This window comes from Moschus berezovskii, chromosome 7, assembly GCF_049115385.1.
Source record: "Moschus berezovskii isolate FMDL1 chromosome 7, NW_MosBer_1.0, whole genome shotgun sequence".
NCBI lineage: Eukaryota > Metazoa > Chordata > Mammalia > Artiodactyla > Moschidae > Moschus > Moschus berezovskii.
Genome location: NC_142466.1, coordinates 112,904,391 through 112,928,703, shown reverse-complemented (window position 1 = coordinate 112,928,703; position 24,313 = coordinate 112,904,391). Strand labels below are relative to the sequence as shown.

The 24,313-nt window shown below is 47.1% G+C and overlaps 1 protein-coding gene across 1 annotated transcript in view; it reads right to left on the bottom strand.

Moving 5' to 3' along the window:
• Window positions 1–11,786: 11,786 nt before the first annotated feature.
• PAPPA (pappalysin 1) overlaps window positions 11,787–24,313 on the bottom strand; it is a 271,571-nt gene continuing 259,044 nt past the window's right edge. The window contains exon 22 of the mRNA XM_055427748.2: window positions 11,787–17,574. Within this exon, the coding sequence (XP_055283723.1) occupies window positions 17,467–17,574 (108 nt within the window). The 3' untranslated portion in view covers window positions 11,787–17,466. The remainder of the gene's footprint in view (window positions 17,575–24,313) is intronic.

Genomic DNA, 24,313 nt, shown 5'->3' with positions numbered 1-24,313 from the left:
AATAGTAAATATTTTAGGCTTTGTGGGCCATCCGTTGCAACTACTCAACTCTACTTTAAAGGTAGACATAGAGGGTATGCCAATGAATGAGCATAGCTCTATTCCTCAAAAAATTATTTACGAAATTGGAGGCAGGCTAGATATGTCCTGCGGGCTGCAGTTTGCTGATCCCCGCTGCCGGGTTTTGGGTTCTCTTGAGGCAGCATGATCAGATGTCCCTCCTTTATTCATCCCTTAAGTATTTCTCGAACACCTAATATGTTGCATGGATAGTAGCAGTTGCATCACTCTTGTTGGACTAGCAGGATAGAAAGACTCAGAGCACCCTGGCAAGTGCTGTGATGGATTGAAAGAGAGGGAGTCGTGGGTTCAGAGAAAAAGGCCCTTAAACCCAAATTTGGAAGGTTGAACATATGCCACATACTCCAAGGAAGTAATATCTGAGTTCCGGCCCAAAAGATGAGTAAATGAACTGAAAAAAATGTTCCAGATATATAAAGGCTGGGTAGAGATAGAAGATGGAGAAGGAAATGGTAACCCACTCCAGTATTCTTGCCTGGAGAATCCCATGGACGGAGAAGCCTGGTAAGCTACAGTCCACAGGGTCGCAAAGAGTCGGACATGACTGAGCGACTGAACGGAACGGAACAGAGAGATAGAAGATGTTCAAGGGTAGAAGGCCTGAGATGAGTTCAGGAGCATAGATTGTGGTAGGGAGCACGGCAAGAAATGAGGCTGAATGTTAAGTATCCATTAGAACAGCGTCACCCCATAGAAATACAGTGTCAATCATATATGTGATTTTAACATTTCTAGTGAAAGTGGAATTCGCTCAATCCTATCCACCTCTTTGCAACCCCAAGGACTGTAGCCCATCAGGCTCCTTGGTTAGGTTCAGTCACTCAGTTGTGTCCGACTCTTTGCGACCCCATGGACTGCAGCATGTCAGGCCTCCCTGTCCATCACCAAGTCCTGGAGCTTACTCAAACCCACGTCCATTGAGTCGGAGATGCCATCTAACCATCTCATCCTCTGTCGGCCCCTTCTTCTGCCTTCAGTCTTTCCCAACCTCAGGATTTTTTCAGATGAGTCAGTTCTTCGCATGAGGTGGCCAAAATATTGGAGTTTCAGCTTCAACATCAGTCCTTCCAGTGAACACCCAGGACCGATCTCCTTTAGGATGGACTGGTTGGATCTCCTTGTCATCCAAGGGACTCTCAAGAGTCTTTTCCAACACCACAGTTCAAAAGCATCAATTCTTCAGCACTCAGCTTTCTTCACAGTCCAACTCTCACATCTATACACGACCATTGGGGAAACTATAGCCTTGACTAGACGGACCTTTGTCGGCAAAGTAATGTCTCTGCTTTTCAATGTGCTGCCTAGGTTGGTGGTAGCCTATCTCTTCTCCAGCAGATCTTCCCAACCTAGGAATTGAACCAGGGTCTTCTGCGTTGAAGGTGGATTCTTTACCAGCTGAGCTACCAGGGAAGCCAGGTTTAAAGAGTTCAAAAGCAGTTGCTTATTTAACTTATATGCAGAGTATATCATGAGGAATGCTGGGCTGGAAGAAGCACAAGCTGGAATCAAGATGGCTGGGAGAAATATCAATAACCTCAGATATGCAGATGACACTATCTTTATGGCAGAAAGTGAAGAGGAACTCAAAAGCCTCTTGATGAAAGTGAAAGAGGAGAGTGAAAAGGTTGGCTTGAAGTTCAACATTCAGAAAAGGAAGATCATGGCATCTGGTCCCATCACTTCATGGGAAATAGATGGAAAAACAGTGGAAACAGTGTCAGACTTTATTTTTTTGGGCTCCAAAATCACTGCAGATGCTGATTGCAGCCATGAAATTAAAAGACACTTACTCCTTGGAAGGAAAGTTATGACCAACCTTGATAGTATATTAAAAAGCAGAGACATTACTTTGCCAACCAAGGTCCGTCTAGTCAAGGCAATGGTTTTTTCAGGGGTCATGTATGGATGTGAGAGTTGGACTGTGAAGAAAGCTGATCGCCGAAGAATTGATGCTTTTGAACTGTGGTGTTGGAGAAGACTCTTGAGAGTCCCTTGGACTGCAAGGAGATCCAACCAGTCCATCCTAAAGGAGATCAATCCTGGGTGTTCATTGGAAGGACTGATGCTAAAGCTGAAACTCCAATACTTTGGCCACCTCATGCGACGAGTTGACTCACTGGAAAAGACTGATGCTGGGAAAGGTTGGGGGTGGGAGGAGAAGGGGACGACAGAGAATGAGATGGCTGGTTGGCATCACCGACTCGATGGACATGAGTTTGAGTGAACTCCGGGAGTTGGTGATGGACAGGGAGGCCTGGCGTGCTGTGATTCATGGGGTCGCGGAGAGTCAGACACGACTGAGCAACTGAACTGAACTGAACTGAAAATGCAGATGGTGCCTGACTTATAATTTTCCAACTTTACCATGTGGCTCACACAGTAGAGAACCTGCCTGCAATGCAGGAGACCTGGGTTCGAACCCTGGGTTGGGAAGAGCCCCTGGAGAAGGGAATGGTTAGCCACTCCAGTGTTCCTGCCTGGAGAAATCCATGGACAGAGGAGCCTGACTGACTACCAACCAGGAGGTTGCAAAGAGTTGAACATAACTGAGTGACTTTCACTTTTTTCAAAAGTGATAGACATTTCAGTGGAAACCATACTTTGAATTTTGAATGCTGATCTTCCCCCAGGCTGGGCATATGCTGTATGATCCTCTTTCATGATGCTCTTTCATGGAGCAGTGGCAGCCCCAGCTCCCAGTCAGGTACATGATCAAGAGGGGAGACAGCCCATACACTTAAACCATTCTGGACCCAGGCACCCATTCTGCTTCCTACTTTCAACACCGTATTCAATGACATGAGATATTCAATGCTTTATTATAAGGTAGGCTGAGTGTTGGATGATTTTGCCCACCTGTAGGCTTCTGTCGGAGAAGGCAATGGCAAGCCACTCCAGTACTCTTGCCTGGAAAATCCCATGGGTGGAGCAGCCTGGTAGGCTGCAGTCCGTGGGGTCGCTAAGGGTCGGACACAACTGAGCGACTTCACTTTCACTTTTCACTTTCACACATTGGAGAAGGAAATGGCAACCCATTCCAGTGTTCTTGCCTGGAGCATCCCAGGGACGGGGGAGCCTGGTGGGCTGCCGTCTATGGGGTCGCACGAGTCAGACACGACTGAAGTGACTCAGCAGCAGCAGCAGGCTTCTGTCACTGTTCAGGTCACATTTAAGGGAGGCTCAGCTAAGCTAGGAGGTGCAGTGTGTTCCTCGCTCAGCCATGTCCGACTGTTTGTGACCCCATGGACTGTAGCCCTCCAGGCTCCTTTGTCCATGGGATTTCCCAAGCAAGAATGCTGGAGTGGGTTGCCTTTTCCTTCTCCACGGGATCTTCCCAACCCAGGGATTAAAGCTGCATCTGCTTCATTGGCAGGTGGATTCTTTACCCTCTGAGCCATCAGGGAAGCCCATGATGTCCAGTAGGTTAGGTGTGTTAAATGCATCTCCAATTTATGATGACATTTTCAGCTGATGATGGGTTTATAGAGATGTCACCACATCATAAATCAAGGAAGATGCGTCTGTCTTATTTAATACAATATATTATGAATATTTTCCTATCAATGTATGATTAATATAAACAATTATCAATATTTCTTCTTGGTACTAATTCATTAATATCCAGTGTGTTCGTTCCACTTGTAGCACATCTCAGTTCAGACCAGCCATGTTTCTTTCCGTGCTCAATAGACACATGTGCTAGTGACTGCTGTGTCGGATGCTGCCAAAGCTAGATCATGCAGAGCCGTCTGGGGCCTCAGTGGAGGCTGAGCTATAGCATAAGTGCAGTGAGATTTTTATATATCAATATCATTCTGGTAGCAGGACAGCCTGTTATCTTTACATTTCTGACCCATTGCCTTGGAATAGGAAGCTCAAAGAAGAGAAGCAAAAGGCAGAAGAAAGGAAGAGGGAAGAATGGTCTACTTTGGATGGGAGGGAAAAAGCATGTGTGTGGCCTTATAGAACCAAATATCCAGCTGACCTAAACAGGCAGTGGTTGAGAGGTCAGATGTCTGGGAGATCTTGCTCACACAATGAGGCGTCAAAGCCTAGGCATCTGGTCAATGGTCAGCTCTGCTAACTACCTGAGAACCGCCAACCCTCTCATTCAGAACCTGAGGATGTCACAAGTGGGAAGGCACATCAGCCCAGGAAGCTGCCTCATTCTCCTTGCTGCTAGCTGGTGGTCCAGATTGCAGAACCCACCCCAGCCTGAGGCACAGAAGCTTGGCACTCCCTCACATCTGAGCCTCTGAGGGCCGAGACCCATCTTTCAAGCAAAACTCACTAGACCTCCTGGATAGGTGGGCTAGTTTTGATTATGCTGCTGCTGCTGCTGCTAAGTCACTTCAGTCATGTCCGACTCTGTGTGACCCCATAGACGGAAGCCCACCAGGCTCCGCTGTCCCTGGGATTCTCCAGGCAAGAACACTGGAGTGGGTTGCCATTTCCTTCTCCAATGTGTGAAAGTGAAAAGTGAAAGTGAAGTCGCTCAGTCGTGTCGGACTAGTAGCGACCCCACGGACTGCAGCCCACCAGGCTCCTCTGTCCATGCGATTTTCTAGGCAAGAGTACTGGAGTGGGTTGCCATTGCCTTCTCCAGTTTTGATTATAACAGCTCCTTATCAGGTGCTCAGATTTCCTTCTGTTTACCCACTTCCCCACCTGTCATCAGGCTTCCCAGGTGGCGCGAGTGGTAAAGGACCCACCTGCCAATGCAAGAGACACAGAAGACTTGGGTTCGATCCCTGGGTCAGGAAGATCCCCTGGAGGAGGAAATGGCAACCCACTCCAGTATTCTTGCCTGGAGAATCCCATGGACAGAGGAGCCTGGAGGGCTACGGTCCATGGGGTCGCAAAGAGTCGGACATGATTGAAGCAACTGAGCACACCACCTACCATCAACACTTTAAACATAAGCTTCTACTTGATTATCCATATTTGACTGTATTTATTAAAACACAGGTAATCAGGCTGTGCTAAGTGTTGGAATTACTGATTATTTCTTAAAATCGTCTTTTCTGTCTCTAACTACATTCTCGTCTTATTTAAGCCTTAGCAATCGAAAGTCTTCGGGGCACCTTTAATGAAAAAATGCATAAACTTGTTAATTAACATGTGATTTGTGTGTGTGTGTGTTTGTATACTTCACCAAAGTGCTGGAAAATTGTTTTCTTAATTGGTTTAGTTACAGCCTGGAGTTTTACAACACTAATTGGATTAGCATCATGAGTGGCGCTTAACACATGCTCTGTTCAAATTTATTCCTGTCTTCCTCAAACAAACACAGAAGACCAATGGTGAGCCAGGAGATATAAGTTGAATGAGAAGCAGCTTGTGTGTTCTGAGACGTGGAAGAAGTAATTGGACAGTTAGGTGATTTTGGAGGAAACAGGCTAGTGGGGACCTGCAGGTCTTCTAGGCTTGGTTGAGCTTGGATAAGACTTCTAAGAGCATCACTAGGCATAGTTATGTTGGGGGTTCACATTCAGATTTCACCCCTCAGTGGTCTTATGACCTTGGGAACGCTATTTAAAATTTCCTGCCTCAAGTCCTCATGTACAAAATGGGAATACCGTGTCAGGCATATAGTGAGCCTGTGATCAGTGTAAGCGATACTAATAAATATTAATATACTTATTTAAGTTGAGGCCTAAAGGATGGATGGGAATGAGCTCTGTGTAGTCAAAGGAGCGTGCTCCAGGTAGTACAGGGCTTGAGTCCAAAGCTCAGATCTCAGAGAACATTTTGTTGTTGTTCAGTCGCTCAATCGTGTCCAACTCTGTGACCCCGTGGACTGCAGCACGCCAGCCTTCCCCGTCCTTCACTATCTCCTGGAGTTTGCTCAAACTCATGTCCATTGAGTCGGTGATGCCATCCAACCATCTCATCCTCTGTCACCCCCTTCTCCTGCCCTCAATCTTTCCCAGCATCAGGTCTTCTCCAATGAGTTGGCTCTTTGCATCAGGTGGCCAAAGTATTGGAGCTTCAGCCTCAGCATCAATTCTTCTAATGAATATTCAGGGTTGATTTCCTTTAGGATTGACTGGTTTGAGAGGACATGGCATGTTACAGTAACCAAAGAGAGATCGGTTTGGCTGGAGCATAGAGTGAGGGGTGGGTAGGTGGCAGTGGGGTTGGGAGCAGAAGACAAGTCTTGCATCGTAGGTGGAATCTGAAACTTTGGGCCGCTGTATCCTTGAGATGTGAGCCTATTTCCAAATCTCAGGCTCTGAATACAAATTTACAGGTGAACAGTGTCCCAACAACTGATGCTTTGTATGTGTTAACATGAGTTACAAGAGAACCACAGATGTTTGAGATGAAAGCCTTTGGCAGGGAGCTTCGTGGAAAATATTTTTTTAAAAATATCAGCACAGAGAAAAATTAGCAATGACTTGACAGAAAGCCATTCCCCTAGCGGAAGAGAAATATCAAGGTTTTGGGTTTGGGTCTTGGATGGTGTACTGAATGTCTGGAAACTAAGTTTCCTCTTTGGCTGCTTGGGAAGAGGTTTTGAAATTGGTCCTTGGGAATTCTGCCTCCCTGGCCTGTACTGGTAGAAAGGGTGTGTGTGTGTGTGTGTGTGTACAGATGAATGGATGCTAGGATGGACACCCCATGCCTATCCAGGAACTGGAGAAAATGAGACATCTGGTTACGTCTTGTCCTAAACACGGTCGGTGTTGTTTGGCATGCTTTAATCCTGGGAAGGAATGTTCATACAGTGCAAAGGGATCAAAGAGAAAGAGCTTCTGCTTTTCCTTGTGAAGTCCAGACAGGTTCCTGAGAGGAGCCATAGGGCAAGACCCCACCTCCTAGATGAACTTCTGTCAAAGGACATGTGTATGCTCCCTATTTGAAAAAGGAAGAGGAAATAAGGGAGGCAGCATTGGGTCCCCAAAGTCAGACAGACCTGAGGTTTTCTCAGCCAGACTATCCTTCCTTCTCTTTGCTAAAGCCCTGCTTGTTCTTCAAGGTTCATCTCAAGACTCCTCAAAGAAGCCTCCAGGTACCTTTCCAGCCCCATCCCCTCTGCTTGCTCATGTATTGACAATAATCTTCCTTAAATCCTTCACCATGCATTCTCCCACCAGCATTCTCTTATCCAGGCTCCTTCCTCTGCCTGGAACACCCTTCTCTCCCTTCTTGGTCTGTCTCACTCCTCCTCATGTTCAAAACTCCATGCGATCATTGCCTTCGTCCCTGGTGGCTCAGATGGTAAAGAATCTGCCTGCAATGCAGGAGACCTGGGCTTGATTCCCGGGCTGGGAATATCTCTGGAGAAGGGAAACAGCTACCCATTCCAGTATTCTTGCCTGGAGAATTCCATGAACAGAGGAGCCTAGTGGGCTACAGTTCACAGGGTCACAAAGACTCTACATGATTGAGCAACTAACACTTTTACTTTCGTATTCTCAAGTCTGAGTCCCTCTCAGGCTTGGCCTTTGACATTATAAAACAGGTGTGGAATGTCTTTACCAATAGACAGGAAACTCCCTGAGGGCAGGGGCCATGTGGTGTTTATTTTACCTGTTTAGGGTAATCACCTAAGTCATGTCCAACTCTTTGCGACCCCATGGACTGTAGCTTGCCAGGGTCCTCTGTCCATGGAATTCTCCAGGCGAGAATATTGGAATGGGTTGCCATGTCCTTTTCCAGGGGATCTTCCTGACCCAGGGATCAAACCCAGATCTCCCACATGGCAGGCAGATTCTTTATCAACCAAGCCACAACTCCTGTAACTTTCAGGATCCTCATCACCTAGCAGAGTTAAGTGTGTGTGCATATGGACAGTTGACAGTTTGGATCTGTGGTTCTCCAAGTGTGACCCCCTGATCAGCAGCAACTGTATCTCATAGAAAGTTTTCAGAAATACAAATTCTTGGGCCCTACTCCAGCGCTGAATCAGAAACTCTGAAGTAAAATCTTAATAAGGCTTTTAGGGGGTTCTGATGCATGCTGAAGTTTTAATGCCACAGGTCTGAAAAAGGGGGTTGGACCATTGCGATGAAAAGGGCACGGCTCCTCGGATGTTCTGCTGACATGACACTAACTTCACTGGAACTCAAGGACATCACGAACTGTGGACAGAATGTTCTTACTCAGTAAGGGAGTCTAATTAGGGGAGCAGTTTTCTGTGGATTTAAACTGTTACAAGAAAAATATGCAATGCATGTCCATCATGACACGTAGCCCCAGCACTCAGTTCTTCTTTCCTAGAAATAAATAATTGCTACTTATTTGTCCCTTGTGGCCTTTATACCTTTTCTGACTGTATTTGGCCCCTAAACACCCTGGATTCTCCAGTTGTCCTTGCGAAGTGTGTGCATTCTAGGTACATCATGCCACTTTCCCCCTCTAGTCATTAGCACCAAATTAATCACTTATGCTGTCCCACTTGGGCTTCCTAGGTGGCTCAGTGGGTAAAGAATCTGGATGCAATGCAGGAGACACAGGTTCAATCCCTGGGCTGGGAAGATCGCCTGGAAGAGAGCATGGGAACCCACTCTAGTATTCTTGCATGGGAAATCCCATGGACAGAGGAATCTGACGGGCTACAGTCCACGGGGTTGCAAAGAGTCAGACATGACTGAAGCGACGGAGCGTGCACTCCTACTACTTCCTATCACTCTCTTCATCCCAACTGCTTTTCTCCCCTTATCGCCCATCACAACCTAGTCATTGCTCACCTGGACCGCTGCTCCACCTCCCACTTGGTCTCAGCAGATCCTGCTTCTCCCCTATAACCCTTGTTCTCCACAAAGCAGTCTACCTCAAAATTTAAATTTTCTTACCCCCTTTCCCTAAAAATGTGGAGCATATCATCCATCCTCCTCAGAATGATGTTCAAACTCTCGAGTGCTACAGCAGAATCCAGGGACTCCCTGCCCACTTCTCTGAGCTTAAAGGGTATTCTGGTCCAAATCCCCATGGTCAGTATCCACACCTGTTTGCCTGAGAGTCTTTTCTGATGCCCCGAGTCTCTTCTTCCCATAAGCATGAAATACAAATGTGGTAAAGGATAAATGGGAGTGACTCTATCCCAATTCTGCAGCATCTCAGGTCGGGTAACTCTAAGGAGTGTGTTCTCCACTGGCTCAGAGCTTCTAAGGGGATTAAACTATAGTTGCTCACAGCAGTAACATGTTTGGCAATACATCCTCTCTTGGTTACCTTCCTATCTTTGTCTCACATCCCCTCTTCTCTATCTGTAGCAACTGGAATCATTAAATGATAGACTACTTGCTTACGGGTGTGCTTCTGAAGCAACACAGACTAAGACACACAATTGCAAAGCCCTTGGCAATTGGGTGTCTGGATAACTCTCTGGCATCAGCTGACACCTTTCTTCCCCAGAGTGGTTCCTTGATTACTCTCAAAAACAATCCAATTCCAACGGCCTGAACCCTTGCCATTCCCCAGGACAGTCGTGTCCCGTTTCACCGTCTTGGTCCGTGTACATGGCACTAACTGTGCCTGCAACATTCACCCTTTTGCCCCTGGGATGGACTCTCCTATTTACGACTCTGCACACTAATGAGAGTTGCTTGCCTCTCTCTGTATTTGCGTAGTACGCCCTGTGAGGGCTGTGACTGTGGCTCTCTCTCTGGGCCATCGTTTTTATCTCTGCTTAGTCTGATGCACTACATATAGTACTGCTCAACAAACCATTCTTCCACATGTAATTGGATAATGAATATATTTAAAGGTTAATAAATATAGTCAATGATGTACATATGGAAGGATCTATTTGTACTGTGGTTTCAGCAGGTTGACCCCCAGAGGTTGTTGAAAGGACATGGTTACCATCTCTGCAACCTCTGAGAAGTCTTCTTTGCTTGAAAAGCCACGGGTTAAAGAGAGACATGAAAGCACTTAGTTAGGCAGGTAGTTCAGGCTGGATTCTGTTTGGTGCAGCTTCAGAGTACTATACAGGAAGAAACCTCTTACTCTCGGCATGGACCATGGCTGGCTGTGTGTCAAGCAGAGAAGAAACAAAGAATCTCAGAAAACTGTGGCCCTTTGCTGACTCCAAACCCCCTTTATTTTATCTCTAGGCATGCAGTGTAGTCTTTCGAAACCGCATAGATAGCTGCTTCTGAAGAGCCCAGATACCGTGTGGCATCACAGCAAGTCAGTCAGCAGTGTTACCTGCCCCCTGCTTAGGGACTCTGGGCAAGTGACAAATTCAAGTTCTAACTTCAAGTTAGAGTTCTAATTCAAGTCTAATTCTAGACTTCAAATTCAAGTTCTAAGCTTCTGTCAATTTCCCCATCTGTAAAAAAAAAGATTAGATTGGTTGCTTTTACAACATGCTCTTTAGAACACCAAACTCTAGGGAATTGGCACTGGGACGATCCTGGTTTTGTTCGAGAAGACAAAGATGGGATAACTAGGAGGGTCCCTCATCCCCTCTTTGATTACAGAAGCTCTTCAACTTGTTCGTATTTCACATAATATTGTGCTTAAAAAATGGATTGCATGGTCCAAGTGTTTGAAAATTGTTGACTGACTGCAAACTGCACTAACTAAAAGAGCTTATGGTATTGGCACACACGCACGGACACACACACACTTTCTCTATTGGTCTATTTGGGAAATATCTGCCTCTTTTCATGAATCTATTCTTTAAATCTTATTTCAGTGTTGACAGTGAGTTGAATAGAACTGAGTAAAACATTGTCTTTAATAATTTATCTCACCTTGGAAATAGTTATCTGATAGAATTCAGCAATGAATCTTATTATTTGGAGCTCGGCCTCATATCTCTCAGTGGACTGTGTTTGTAAAGAGTCCAAAACACCTGCTATGGGTAGTTCCTGGCTTCTCTCTCTCTGCCCTTTTATGGTATTCATATCGGTGTCCCTAAACGACTCTTTTGTGCAGAATTCAACAGTTCAAGTATCAGCAGATAAACCTATATTATGGTGGTACTGCCAGCCTATAGCTCGGAATACAATCCATACATTGCATGTGCAAGTACTAGAGTGCTTTTATGAACCTTGTCTTTATGCTTTTAGATATTAGAAAAGTCATTTATCGATACTTGTCATAAGCAGCCATGTCTCATAATAATCATAACAAGAGTTAATATAAACCATGTCTGGCACAGCTCTATAATCTTTGATGTTTATCTTAGCTCATTCTAATAACAACTTCATGGGTGGGTATTTTTATTATTTCCATTGTATAGATAGGAAAACTAAACCTTAAAGCAATTAAATAACTTTCCAAAGATCTCATAGCTACTAAGTGGTGATGAGACCAAAAAATGAGATCCAATGGGCAGAATGAAAATAGCAGAACTTTGGTCTCAGCTTCCAATTCTGAAAATTGGATGAGTGAGTGTCCAATTATGAAGAAAAAATGAAAATAATGAATATACTGAAGTATATCATTGAACACAGCATCCAAAAAACTAGATATAACTAGAAGTGATATGAAAACTGAACTTTCTTTAACATGTAAGAATGTTTCTAATTGTATATGTAAAGTATAGGTGCTTTCAGGAATTATTTCTATAGAAGAGAGGGTGTATATTAGATTCAAATTCATTCTGGCACTGATCTTCTAGGCCCTGGTATTCTATTCCATGTTACTGTATATATGCGAGAGTCTTTTAGATTTGCTAATGTGTATATGTGAGAATCTTGTAGATTTCCACAACAGACAACAACCACACCACTATTTTTGAAGCATACAAGCTATTATATATTTTCATAATATAGAACTTTAAGGTATAGTAATCAACAGTGGCAAAATATTTCTGTCTTTGACATTATTTTTTCGTGAGATCCAACCTGTAATTGAGACCAGAGAAAACAGTATGGAGAAACAAATCCAGGAGAACAGGATAAAAATATCATGAACAGCAAAATATGTCTGAGTATTTAAAACCGTATAGAAAAAATAAATTAGATGAACAATTGTGTAAATATAAATTAAAAAAAGATGACATTCTTAATAAATAAAGTTTACTATTTACATTTTTATATATTGCTGAAAGACTTAACTTAGATCCATAAAAACACATAAACAGGAAAAAATAAAACCCAAAAAAGGAGCAGCAAATTTATGCGCGTGAGGTACAGAAAAAGGATTGGAGTTGTGTTTTGTTTTTGGTGATTAGATTATTTTCTTTTTTTTTTTTTTTCTTTTCTCTTTTTTTTTTATAGTAGGCCAGTAGAATTTTCTTGAGAACAGATTTTTAAGCATGTCAATGGAGAGTCATTTTTGGTAGTTTCCAGAAGATGCCAAACAGATTTCAACATCATCATCATTAGAAATACCCATAATAATTATAACAATAATAAAAAGGTATAATATGATACATAAATATGGAAGAGCCGCTTGTAATATGAATACATTTTCTCTAGACGAGATCACAGTTTTATTTTGTAAATATTACATTTAAGTATATATATACACACATATATGTACAACTATATATACATGTGCATATATATGTAAATTTATATTTATATATAATATCTTTATATAGATAGATATCTGCGGACAGGTTATTGATTATAGAGACCCAAGAAAGCAAGTCAATTAATTGTTCAAACTTCTCCTCACTGACTGCTGGTGTAGAATTTAAGAAGCCCCAAGTTTGCACTCAGAATGCCGTATCTTCTTTTAATGGAACATTCGATGTGGAATTTTAAGTCTGAGAAGAAAAAGAGAACTTAGGGACTCCCTTCCTCTGTAAAGTTGGAAGTGGCCTGGAAGTCTTGAATAAACAGTAAACTGACTTTTACACTGTAGGAAGTCACTGTTTTTTTTTTTTTTTTTAATCAAATTACAGAACTGGTAAAGGCCCGGATAAGGGGGAGAAAGTCCAACTTATCTACAAGTAAAATATTCTCAAATGCAAGCCTCTCTCAAGGTGGGTTCTAATCTAGGAGCTCACTTCCATTCCTTGAAATACCGAATGAGCATTCCCTGTCTCTCTTAAGTGGCCGGTGGGCCTGTGCACTCTTGAAAACTAACCCATAGACTTTGCGTCAGGCTCTCACAGACTGGCTCTCGTAGATTGCCACAGCCCCTTAGAAGCCTCAGGGCCTCACAATCCCCTGCCCTCCCACTGTGAGGTAGGTTAAGTAGTATTATCCCCATTTTGCAGCTGGAGAAACTGAGGCAAATGGAGGGGCAATACCATGACTTGTTTAAGATCACTGAGCAAACTGCTGCCTGGAGTCAAGAATTCTGTGTTCTCACTCTCAGGACATAATTCCTCTCTTGGCTATTACACATTGCTCTTCAGGATCAAACAATTGGGAGGAATTTGGCAAAACGTGAGCAGATTCCCAAGAATAGGCTTTGATTCTTTTGCTGTTTAGTTTCATGTCTGTTGTTTGCTTGGTTTGTTCTGTTTCTTGAAAACCATGGGAATTACCTGTCTGGTCATGTAGCAGCTCCTTAGAAAAGTGGACTGTGCAGTGTGATTCTAAGTGCAGACTTTATAAAGCCCAGTGCTCCAATGGTAAATGCAAACACTTTATAATGTGAAAAGCGCAGCACAGCATGTCCCCTTAATATTAGGAAAAAAAAAATTTCAAGCCCTCCCCACTCCCTACTATCATTGATTGACAACCAAACAAATAGACAAAATGCACCCCCCAACAATATCAACTACATATTAAAGGGAAAGATGCCTTATTTCCTGAACCTACCACAATGTACAGAAAAGAACAGACAGTGATATAAAACCCCACTCTACTCCTGCTAGGGAAATCTTCAGACTGTGTCTGCCTACTCAGTCTGCGGAGTAAAGAATGTTCTTCAGGAATCGCAAAAATAGGTTTTCTTAAAATTCTTAGTTTTAATCATGCTTTACTTTTTAATCCCTTTGTCTTCTATTAATCTCTATCTGTACAGCTTTGTCACCATCCATTTCTTCTTTTATATTTTCCCTACTTTGAAGTAGTTTGAGGAGGAAAAAAAAAAAAAAAAACAGAAAAACCTCAAATCTGTTAACTTGAATTTATGGTTTCCTTTCTTCCTTCCCTCTTTTCTCCTCTTTTTCTTCTTCTGTTTCTTTCCTTTCTTAACACAGGTAAGACCTATAACAAACTGACAGAACCAAGCTAAACCAAACCTGGAAGGGAGGTAGCCAGAATCTGTCTCAAAGAATTATTTTCAACAGATAGCATCGAAACATTGGCCACAATGGGAAAAAGACCATGAGCACTGTCTAGCAACTCAATGCTGACGCCAGGAGAAGCAGCTGATGCCCTCCACCCTCAGAGGCCTACTAGGTACAACCATTCACCTCCCCCTCTCAGGACACCCCCGACTCAGCCTCCAGAATGGACTTCCCAAGGGTCGTCTTCCTGTCAAAGGTGGTTGGCACAGAATCTAGGGGATAACACAGGTCCTCTGGCAGCCAGTAGGGCTGTGGCTCGGAAAGACTGTCCACCTTATCTTTTCTTTCCTGCTGTTAACAGGCTAATCCTTCTTCAGAACCTCCATGTTCTGAAGAAAGTTCTGAAGAAGCTAATCCATCTTCAGAACCTCCAAGTGCTTTAGGACCTCTGAGCGGCTGGTAAGACAATAGTGCTGCAGAGCTTCCTCCTGTAAGTACTCCACCGTCCTAAACGGGAGCTGATAAAGGGGTGCGAGGATGAGTTTATCCCCAGAAAGAAAATGAAGCCGAGTATAAGTGCATTGCACACACAGAGCTGACTGTCCTCTGCTAAGGTGTGAGAAGGACCTATTAGTGACACCTTGCACTGGCACTGAGGCTGCCCACCCATCAGGCAGCCTCTCCCACCTAATATCCCTGGCAAATAGGAATTTGTGAGTAACAGGTCTGAGTGATGGTGAGGAGGAGACTGGGAAACACTTTGCTGAGAAGGGCTTGATCAGTCTGAGACTCTGAAGGCAGAAGTCAGCTGCAGAATGTCTGTCAATGGAGGAGGAAAGAGCATGAGAGGGGACTGAAGGGAAGCTGGTGAGGTTCTGCTGCGGCTCCTGCCGCCCCACCGTCAGGAATGTCGTCTTCAGGTCTCCCAGACTCTTAGCGCCATTTACTGATGTTGATAAAAGCAACGGGGAGAGCCAACTCTGTTAACATCTTACCTCAATTGTCCCTTCCTATCTAGCACCACTCAGGTTGGTAACTCAGCAAGGGCATGAGGGGACCTGAAGAGATGGCAAGAGTTCTAAGATACTGGAGAGGGGTACAAAATGGAATCGATGCTTAAACAATTATTAGTCTCTTGCCAAAGATTGGCCCTGGTAATTAAAGGAAAAAAAAAAAGAAACAAAAACATGCCCTCAGTATAAATGAGATACAAGTTTGTAAGAAGGAAACATAATGGATTTGAGTCAGGCCTTAACAATGGCATGCCTGGAACCCAATCTCAGAGACTGTAACATGATATCAGCCACACAAAACTATCTAAGCACTGAGTCCTTATTTGTGGGCACCTGTGCGAAAAGCACCTTGATAAATTTATGAATGTAACAGACCACAGATGGCCAGCAGACGTCTTCTCAAGCGTTCCTGGTCAGCAGTTAGCTGCTGCTGGGAGACAGAACAGTGGGAAGGTTTCTGAAGTTATTTTTGGTCCCCATTGGAAAAAAAAAAGGGCTCTAGTTGATGAAGCACGCCTGTGTTGGATGCAGGAATGAGGAGTCATCCCACATGCCTGGTAGCTTCCATTTCTACGCTGTTTGTTTTTTGGTTGGTTGTCTTCACTGGACTTGAGATGATTTGTGGCAATATTTATGCAACCTCTCTACCGCAGACCCTCCCGTCACCTCACTTTCTCAGTTTCAGAGATCGGGTTAAATGTCAGCCTGCTTTCCACCTCATTCTGCGTTCCTCGCCTCCCTCACTCATCCAAAAGGAGTGGACAGGCGACTGGCTGAACAGAGAGGACCCCAAAGAGGTGGGGGCTTCCGCGAGCGTCTGGCTAATTTCCTCTTAACGTCTGGAGGCTGAACATGGGAGAGAGGGAAGGGCCACCCTAGGACAGAGGTGGACGGGAGGACGGGAGCCAAAGGCTGTGTGGAAGGCACGATGACCATGCTGGGTGGCTGGGGACCGAGGCTGGGAAGCCGTGGGCTGCCCCCGAAGGCCCTCTGGAACACAGTCTGGGTGTGGATCCCATCCCAGATGCTTCTCTGTTCCAGAGCTACTGCCACTCAGGGCATGATGAGGTCCTCAGACCCAAGGCCTGCCCTCGCCTTGGAGAGGCAGGGAGACTTGGATAAGGATGCTAACCCAAGAGTCCCTGCCATCCCAACAGTCTCCCGGAGGGTTCCGACATCACAGAAATGTAACACTGTTCCTCTTGCTTACAAACCTAACACTGGCTTAGACATTCCGGACTCTTGGTGAGGGTTCCAGCATCTGAAGCCCCTCAGTTCCCTTCCAGGATGAGAAGCCCACCCAGGGGGCCTTCACTTCTCACCATGCGGGCCAATGAGGGGTTTTTCCCTCGCAGAAGGACTAAGGAGTGAGGAGCTGTGGGAAAATGTGGGTCACTTTTAAGGCAGACTGTTTGGTTGTGTGGGGGTTTTTCCTAACCTAGTCCTACCACCTTGGGGTACTCAATGTATAGGATAGAGCAGCCGGAAAAGTAGCAGCAAGTGTGGTCCCAAGGCAAGATGTGGGGGGTGTGAGGGATATTATGGCCTCAAGCCGGGGGCTGTTATAATACCTTGACATTGCAATCCTAAGCCATTTCCAGCTTGGCCTCGAACCCTGGGGGCTTCGCATACCTTGGATTCTTTACCTCTTCCTCGGGTCCTACTTCCCTAGAAGGGAGGTGATCAGAGACCATTTCACTTCCAATCCCAGAGGACTGAGCACTCAAGCACACCTTAAGTATTCTAAGCCTCAGGGTGTGAGCTGTGTTGGCATTTAACACTTGGTCTCAGCAGTTTCTGTAACTTTCTTTCTACCAAGGACAGTGTTGGGAAAGAGCCTGGGAGAGGAAGGATTGAGTCTGTCCCAGTCTCTCTCCGCGCAGTCTCCAAAACTGTCCTCCCACGGATGTCTGCGTGGGTGCGTATGCATGCATGCGTACCAAACGCAGATGGGCACGCTCCTAGATACAGAGTATGTTTCTCGCTGTGATCGTGTGACAAATGGTTAGAATTTTAGGAGGCTCAGGGACTGCACGCTGTATGTGCAATCTTTCTAAGACTTTGAGATGGGATTCCATTCCATCATTCAACATGGCGAGACCTGGTTCACGTGCCCGCACTACGAGTCCTTCCTGGGTGAAATTAAAGGCAGACCGGTTGGGTGCTAAGGATCCCTGGTGTGGAGAGGCCATTCCGTTGAGCAGCTGACTGTGAAATCAATACCAAAGGGATGCGGGTCCTGGCGTTGGGAATTCTTTGACAGCTCCTTGTCCTTCCTTAGCCATGGCTGTATCCTCGGAGGTCTTTCCGGCTGTGTTCTTGGGCCTGGGGGTCCCGACAAGCACAGTCACCCTGTAGGTCACAAGACATGGGGAAGGGTGTGACCTGCAGAGAGAAAGGCAGAAGACATGAGTCAGGTGCTTGGGGCTGAAACAGAAATTTCTAGAGAAGCAGTGCAGGGCAGAGGGTTCATCACAGGATGCTGGGGCAGCAGATTCAAGTTCAAGTCATGACTCTGCTTCTTGCTAGCCTTATGATAACTTCTATCAGGATCACCATGGTCATTATCATAGCTGTTTCCATTTTCAGGGGCATGTATTACAGGTCAGGCAAAGTGCTAAATGCTTTACAACCAGGAAAGAACTGAATTCTTTGACAACTCTGTAAAGTGAAAGTGAAGTTGCTCAGTCATGTCTGACTCTTTGCGACCCCATGGACTATAACCTATCAGACTCCTCCATCCATGGGATTTTCCAGGCAAGAAAACTGGACTGGGTTGCCGTTTCCTTCTCCAGGAGATATTCCCGACCCAGGGGTTGAACGCGGGTCTCCCACATGGCAGGCAGACGCTTTACCGTCTGAGCCTCCAGGGAAGGCTGATTCTGTAAGGTAGGAACTGGAACAACTGCCCTTTTCCAGGTGGAGAAACTGAGGCTCAGAAAGGGGCAGGCATTCACCCAAAGTGGTGGTGGTGGTGGTTAGTTGCTTCAGTTGTGTCCATCTTTTCACGACCCTAAGGACTGTAGCCCACCAGACTCTGCTGTTCATGAGATTTCCCAGGTAAGAATACTGGAGTGGGTTGCCATTTCTTTCTCTAGGGGATCTTCCTAACCCAGAGATCAATCCAACATCTCTAGTGGCTCCTACATTGACAGGCGGGTTCTTTATCACTGAGTCACCAGGGAAGCCCAGACCAATAAGTGACAAATCCAGTATTAAAAGTAAAGCAAGCAACCTCTCCCCGAGCCTCAGGTTCCTCCTAGCTGTGAAATCAGTAGAATAAGACCTGCCTTGCACTGTTGGACTCTGAGGGCTGAATGAAATCATGGGTGAAAAGTTGTCATATACCACATGAGAGCTGGTTAATACACTTGTACAATGGAATATCTAACTTCTAGGACTGTTGTGGCGATCCACTGATATAAACAATGCGACAATGTCTTACAGGAAAAACTAACTCTCTGCACATATTGGTGATTTTGATTTGGGGATGATGAAAATGGCAAAAGCTTTTGCCAGCAAGCTCAGACCATCTTCTAGGACAGTGATCCCCAACCTTTCTGGGACCAGGGACCGGTTTCATTGAAGACAGTTTTTCCATGGACTAGCGGTCGGGGGATGGTTTGGGGATGATTCAAACACATTACATTTAATATGCACTTTATCCATTATTATTACATCAGCTCCACCTCAGATCATCAGGCATTAGGTCCCAGAGGTTGGGGACCCCTGTTCTAGAGCGCCTGAAATCCTGGTGGGGAACATTTCACAGAGAGATTTTTCTTTTTTTTTGCAGAAAATTAGGTTGAAGGATCCTAGGAGCAGATTTTAGCATGAGAAAAAGTGAGAGGTGCAGAACATGACAATTTGATATCTGCATAGATTACAGAATTGGGGAGAAAGAGAGAAAAAGGAGGCCTACATTTCATTCCCAGTCCATTCCTTCACATGCTTTGTGACCTTGGGCTGGCTTTCCTTTCTAGAAACTGTGATAAAGAGCCCAGCAGAGTGAACGTCCTCCCCACAAGGCAGAAGATCTGTCTTTGCAAAAAGCACAGTGCGGTCCCTGCTTGAGCCCCAGCCTGGGCTGACGCGAGTGGATTTCACCTCATTGCATCATGACATTTGCATAGAACTTTCCCCAGAGGGTCCCCCATCTGCGCAGATGGATGTAATGACCTCATTCACCTCCTGCCCGGGCAGCGTCTCGGGTGCTCTCAAGGCTCAGAGAGCATCTCTGTTCCTCCGGCTGTGGGCTCATTCTCCTGAACACTTTTTCTCCCTGCTCTATGCCCTTCTTTCTTCCCTCTTTGCCTCCCCAACCTCTCTCCATCCTGCAACTTTTCAATAATTTCAAAGTGTAGGAATGAACAGGAAGATTGAAGTAGAAGCCCCAGCTCTCTCACCTCATTGAGGTGTGACCTTGAATAGGTGACAATTTCTCTGAGCCTCAGTGAGCCTTCCTAAAAGGGGAGAGGCGAAAGCACGCCCCTCCAGTGGTGGTGACGAGGGGTGATGAACGAGCCGATAAAATGAGCATGGCAAGCAGTGCTCGCCACATGCCCGGTGGGCCTCCTTCCCGGTGAGCAAGGTGTCAGCCTGGCTCACTCGTGTGTCCCCAGCGTCTGAGCTGTAGAACACGAATGCAGGTCTGTTCTCCTCCCTCTCTCTGACTCTCACGGCTGCAGGGCTAGTGCAACTCCTTGCTTTCCTTTTCGGTCCCGGCTCACAGGTCTGGGATGCCCTGGGGAGCAGCTCTACACTACCACGTCCATGCAGAGCCTCGCTGCGATCAGCTGCTCACTGTGCCCTGATTCCAGGACACTCCCCAGCCTCCATGCGTATGCAGGGGCTGTACTGTCCCATCTTAAATGTTCTTCTGCAACTTCTTCACCGCCCTAAGAAGCAGAGACCGTTAGACTTGGAAGAGACCTAGAGAAAATCCTCCAAAGTGGGGAGACTGAGGGCAGAGCCAGGTTCAAATCTAACAGCTGAGGTCCAGTGGGGAGACCCTGTGAGCAGAGAGGCCTGGATTAGCATCCTTACTTGCTGAATACTTCAGCAAGGCCTCATACTCGCTGAATAGCTCTGGGAAAAACCCCTTCGCTGCCATCACCCTGAATTTGTGCATCTAGAAAGCGGTGATGAAAAAAAAAATACAGTAAGTCCTCTCCATACGAGTGAGCTCTATCCCCAGAGCACGTTTCTTAAGTCCAATGTGGCCCTAAGTCCAACAAAATTAGCCTAGGTACCCAACTAACAATCGTCTGTAGTACTATATAGTCTATTAACAGGTTTATAATACTTTCTGCACAAATAATACATAAAAAACAAACACAAAAAGAAAACATTTTTAATCCTACGGTACAGAAACTTGAAAAGTACCACAGTACAATGACTGGCATACAGGGGCTGGGATGGAGTGAACAGGCAAGAAGAGTTGCTGCCTGGAAGGAAAACTGAAGGATCTTCAGTGGTCAGAGGCACAGGAGGAGGGCGAGCTGCAGTCTCACCCACGCCTAGCGTCGATAGCACAGGTTCTGGTTCCTCACTGGAACCAGATGCACGTTCCCGTCTTTGCAAGTTTGCACCTTGAAGGTTCGTATGCAGGGGACTTCCTTGACTAATTCAGGTGGTTGCAAGGAGTCAACAAGAAAGATGCCAAACCTCCCAGAACGTGGTCTCACACTCGGGTCGCTCGATGCTGGGTCGGCTTCTCGCAGGCTCGTACTTCCTGCTTGTGACCCCCTTCCTGCTCCCTGACCTGAGCGGCCTCGGTTTCCCCCGGACCCGTTCCATCCCCCTGCCCCTGTGCTAAGGTTAGGATGGCACAGTGGCCGCTCCCATCTTCTGCACAGTGTGTCTCCCTTCCCCCTGGGCTCCACGAGTCTTTCGGGACAGCCTCACATATGGTTTCTCTCCCCTGCTTCCTGTTGCAGCTCACCCAGGCAAACGTGCAACAGATTCTGCCTCTTAGGGTAAGACACAAAGTCCTTAGCAAGAGTTCAAGGCCCTGCCTGACCTCCACACCCTTCTTAGACCTCATCTGGTTCCCTTCATCCCTCCCTCTCTGCGGCTTGTTTCCTGTTTCCTCAAAGACTCCAGGTGTTTTCCTGCGTTTAAGTCTTCAGCTGTTCCTGTTCCTCCCCGCTCCTGCTCTGCCCTGGCCAGCTCCTCTTCATCCGCCAGGTCTTACCGCAAGCACTGCCTCCTGCCTCGCTAGTCTGACCAAAGGCGGGACCATCACGCTCCTCCCTCACCCTGACATTCTAACCCTATCATTCTTGGATGGAATCGCGTCTGCGTCTCTATGCCTGCGCCATCTGGGCAGGGGCCACGTCTGTGTTGTTGCTTTTGAAAATATGTATTATTTGGCCTCGATGGGTCTTAGCTGTGGTATGTGAGATTGTTTAGTTGTGACACGTGGGATCTAGCTCCCTGACCGGGGATAGCAGCCGGGCCCCCTGCATTGAGAGTGTGGAGTCTGAGCCACTGGACCACCAGGGAAGTCCCCGTGTCTGTGGCTGACCTCTTTATCTACCATGTGGCAGGCATTCAAAGGACCCGTGAATGGACGGACATATGAAAGCACAAATACCAGGGACAACACCAGTCAGGGGGCCTCTGCTCTTGCACTCCTGTGTTGCGTAACTTCGTACAAGTCACCTCCCTTCTCGGGCTGCAGGTTCCCTATCTGTACACGGAGCTGATTTTAATGATCTCTACCTTCCTTGAGACTCCTTCTCAGCCCAAGAAAGGTAGAAGGTGATGCCCTGGGCAGAAAAGACCAGGAAATGCTGCCCTTCTCCACAGCTTGCACGTCCCCCTTTCTGCCACCCCAGTCCCAGGAGCTTCTCCAGAGTTGTCAGCCGGCAGGGCCCTATGATGCCAGGGAGCTTCTCAGGCCCGTGTGGGCACCCTGGCTGTGTGGGATGTGGTGTGCGCACACGCTTTCCTCCTGGCTTGGCCCAAGGAGTTTCAGTGTTCCCCTAAAGAAATGGGTCTGGATCCGCAGGGAAGGAACCTTAGAACACAACGAAGTCTAGAAGGTTTGGTCTCAGGGGGACAATCGGGGATGCTCCTTCTGTCGTTCCATGCTTAAACATATCGACGGAGCCCTTGCTAGGGGCCTGGGAGCACCCTGTTCAACCTTCAGCAGGTAGGTACCTGTGGAGCTGGACTCCCCATCAGTGAGACAAGGGATCTGGTGAGGACCAGTGGAGCAATGCCGCCTCCACACCAACCCGCGGAGGTCCCGGTGCAGAGGACAAGCGTGGCATCTCGCCCTCCTTCTCGCCTCTCCGTGACCTGCCCGTTCAGAGCCTGCCTCGGGGGTCTCCTCTGCTCACAGGCACCCTTACTGACCGGGCATCTCCAACTCATAAGAGAAGGTGGGGCTCGCCAGCCCCACCTGCTCCCCCAGGTGTCCCCAGGTCTGACCTGGAGGAGACACGCCCAGGTCCGGTCCATGGCCGTGTGCACACACATGCAGGTACTGCCTGAAGTTGTCCGTGTGCAGGATGATTCCCACGTGGCGCCACCCAGTCTGGAGAGGCTGCTGTCCTTTAGCTACCCAGCTTACAGATGGTAAAACAGAGGCCTCAGCCTGTCTCAGACCTGCCCTGGACCTCACTACCTGTCAAACCTGGTAGATGCTGCAGGATTTTAAGCCCCTACTCTGGACACCGAGAGCTTGTCGGCAAGCCAGAAGAGGAGGGGGAAGGCAGCTCTCCGTCCCCCATCCCAGCCGAGTGCTGTGGGGTGTATTTAATGGTCATTCACCTTCTACCTCTTATTATGTGCCCGGCGCCCCGTTACTCACCCTTCCCAGCAGCTCTCATAAGGCAGCTATTCTCACAACCCTCGTTTTACATTTTAGAGGAAATGAAGACGCGAAGGGGTGAGTCACTTGTCTGGCAGGGCGCCTTGGACCTGCGTCCCCATTTGTAACCACTCCCCGGCACTGTTCCCCCAAAAGGCAGGTAGGGTAGGAGGCAGGGTCTCCTCTCACAGAGGAAGAAGCTGAGGTCTGGTAGAGACGAGTCCCATCCCGATAAAGCTGGCTCCAAGCCCGACTCCCAGATGCCCGGATTCCCCGAGCAGCTTTCCACCTTCTCTCCCGGATGGCCTCCCAAGCAAACCTGCCACCCACGGCATCAAGGCCTCAGCAGCCAGTTTACATTTGGGATTCCCAGCACTATGCAGCTAGGCTGTCCCATAAACGGCTTGGCCACCCACTCTGGGATTCTGTCAACAAGCCCAGGTCGGTGATGGAAGGCCAGGGTTCTCGCTTTTTCCTCTGGGCTGGAGACGGTGCTCAGCACAGGGGTTTCAACCCGTGGGTGAGCTGCCCAGGGTAACACCTCCACCCGCGTATGTGTGAGCGGCTCAGGAATGCAGCCTGGCCAATGCCACGGGGCCCTGGTGGAAGGGCTGTCTGAGGCTGGCTTCTGACTCACTCAACAGGGAGGTTACAGCAGAGGGTGGGTGGTGTGGGGGAGCAGGAGGCATGCTGCAGTGAAGGTCAGAAAGCCTGACTGTCCACCCGCCCATGGTGGGGCCCTGGGCGACTCGCTTCACCACCCTGAGTCTCTGGGTCACCGTAGTGATGATGGAAAGACTTACTGGCCTTAAGCAGACCAAGGCCTGATGCTGGGGGCGCCTCTATAGCTCCCTGGGGACTGTGCAGATCCGTGCATGGCACGGGGCACGCAGCAGTCAGGGAATGCCAAAGCTTGTTTAGACACGGGCAAGTGGAGGAGAAAACACAAAGTGCAGGTAATGGAGAGGAAGGCGTCAGGTAAGACAGGGAGACCTGGCCTGATTCCCTGTGTTGTTAGCGGTGTAGTGGAGTATGCAGCGAAATGCTAGCAGCAAGTGACTTCTTTGTGGGGAGGGGGACTCAGTTTGCCTATCTGTAAGACAGAGGAAATGACAGCCCTGCCACAGAGAAGTATTTTGGATAAAGTATAAAATCAAGGACAGCACTTGCATAAGGCCTGGTGCAGAATTCATGCTGACTAAATGGTGCTGGTGACAGTGGTGGTGATGTGGTAATGGCATTGATGATGGTTGTGAGAATCATCATTCCAGGGGGCTAGAAAGGCCTGGTTCTTTTCATAGG